Genomic DNA, 1,889 nt, shown 5'->3' on the forward strand with positions numbered 1-1,889 from the left:
CTAAATAATTATATTATATTTAATTTATAAAGTTATTGTTTAAGAATAGTATATTTTACGATATTTCCTTAATAGTTAGTAACGTTGAATGACTTTAATTAGATAATTTATTAAAAATGTTTATTCAAAGAATTTCAAAAATATTTAAAGACCTAGAAACTGTGAATATCAAAATGCGTGGACTTTCTGGTTATCACATCATGATAGTCTCGAAGTACTTCGACGACTTTGGAGACTTTATTAACTTGGGGTTGGTATGCAAGAAGTTTAGAGGTAATATGGAGAAGTTTCACTTCAACCCAATTCCGTTAAATTCCAAAACACTTGGATACTTTCCAAACATCGAGACACTTCACTTGTGGGATAAAAAGGATGAGAATTTTGGCAATGGATTTATGATAAACACAGAGAAAATGGAAATTGTGAAAATAAAGGTTGTTTTAAAGAAAGAATTCTTTCGAATCATTGTGTGGTTCAATGTTGACTTTGAAACTGTTGACAGAAACAAAAATCGAAACATCGAGTTTAAAAATGTCACTTACACTCAAAATGATAGAAAGAAATTTGGTAATAACATACCATCAAGTGTGACATCAATTGGTGATAAATGTTTCAGTTTTTGCGGTAGTTTAAGTAGTGTTACAATACCATCAAGTGTAAAATCAATTGGTTATTGTTGTTTTTATAAATGCAGTAGTTTGAGCAGTATTACAATACCATCAAGTGTGACATCAATTGGTGGTTGTTGTTTCTATGAGTGTAGTAGTTTAAGTAGTATTACAATACCATCAAGTGTTAGATCAATTGGTGATAGTTGTTTCAATAGATGCAAAAGTTTAAGCAGTGTTACAATACCATCAAGTGTGACATCAATTGGTGATCGTTGTTTCTATAAATGCAAAAGTTTAAGCAGTGTTACAATACCATCAAGTGTGACATCAATTGGTGATCATTGTTTCAGTGGATGTAGTAGATTGAGTGGTATTACAATACCATCAAGTGTCAAATATATTGGTAAAGATTCTTTCTTATTAAACACATTAGTTCATCGAAGCGAATGAGATAATTTAATGATATTTCATTTTTTATATTTATTTTTATTAAAAAAATAAAAATAAAAAACAATTGAATAAATCAATTTAATTATTTAGCGAAATTGATTTTATCAATTTCTTCAATTTCGTTAAAAGTCAAAGTATACGTGGAGGCTCCTAAAGCCGGCCCCCCTACCCACCTCCTGGGAACAGAGATTACTTAAATGTAAGATTGTGTAAAATGGTGAGTTTATACCACGTCATCATAAAAATAATAACAAGTTAATATAATAGAATTAAGTGATATAAAGTCAAAAAATATTAGTTTTTAATTAATAATAGAAAATATAGATATTTGTAATTGAAGAAATTTATTTATTTTTTAAGTAAGATAATTAAATAACTTTATTTCATACAGCCATGACAAGGACTACTTAATGTTCTATAAATAGAACACGATTTAAGTAAAAATGATTAAACAGGAAAGTGTTATAAAGAATAGATATAATAATTAATATAATGATTATTCATAAAAACTATAAATTTTGAGTTAAATAGTAAATAACTACAATTAAATTTAAAATATAATAATATAATAATATAATAATATATAATATAATAATGAAATATGAAATGTAAAATATTTATAAAGTAATAATAAATAATAATTAATATATATTATAGTAATATAAATAATAATGATCATATCTTATTATTATTTTATAATTAAGTAAGAAAAACATTTATTTCATACAGCCATGAGAAAAACCCCTTAATGTTCTATAATTAAAACACGATTTAATGATAGAATATTTTAAATGTAATAAATATAATATTAAATAATTAAATAATTAA

General features: G+C 24.7%; 1 protein-coding gene across 1 annotated transcript; it reads left to right on the top strand.

The window, feature by feature from the left end:
* Positions 1-116: 116 nt before the first annotated feature.
* Positions 117-1,061, top strand: EIN_345640 (hypothetical protein; the record flags this gene model as incomplete). Its single annotated transcript, XM_004255257.1, has 1 exon — positions 117-1,061. The coding sequence occupies one exon, from the start codon at positions 117-119 to the stop codon at positions 1,059-1,061; it is 945 nt and encodes a 314-aa protein (XP_004255305.1).
* Between the last annotated feature and the right edge of the window lie 828 nt (positions 1,062-1,889).

This window comes from Entamoeba invadens (assembly GCF_000330505.1).
Source record: "Entamoeba invadens IP1 unplaced genomic scaffold scaff_1105074724577, whole genome shotgun sequence".
Lineage (NCBI taxonomy): Eukaryota > Evosea > Mastigamoebida > Endamoebidae > Entamoeba > Entamoeba invadens.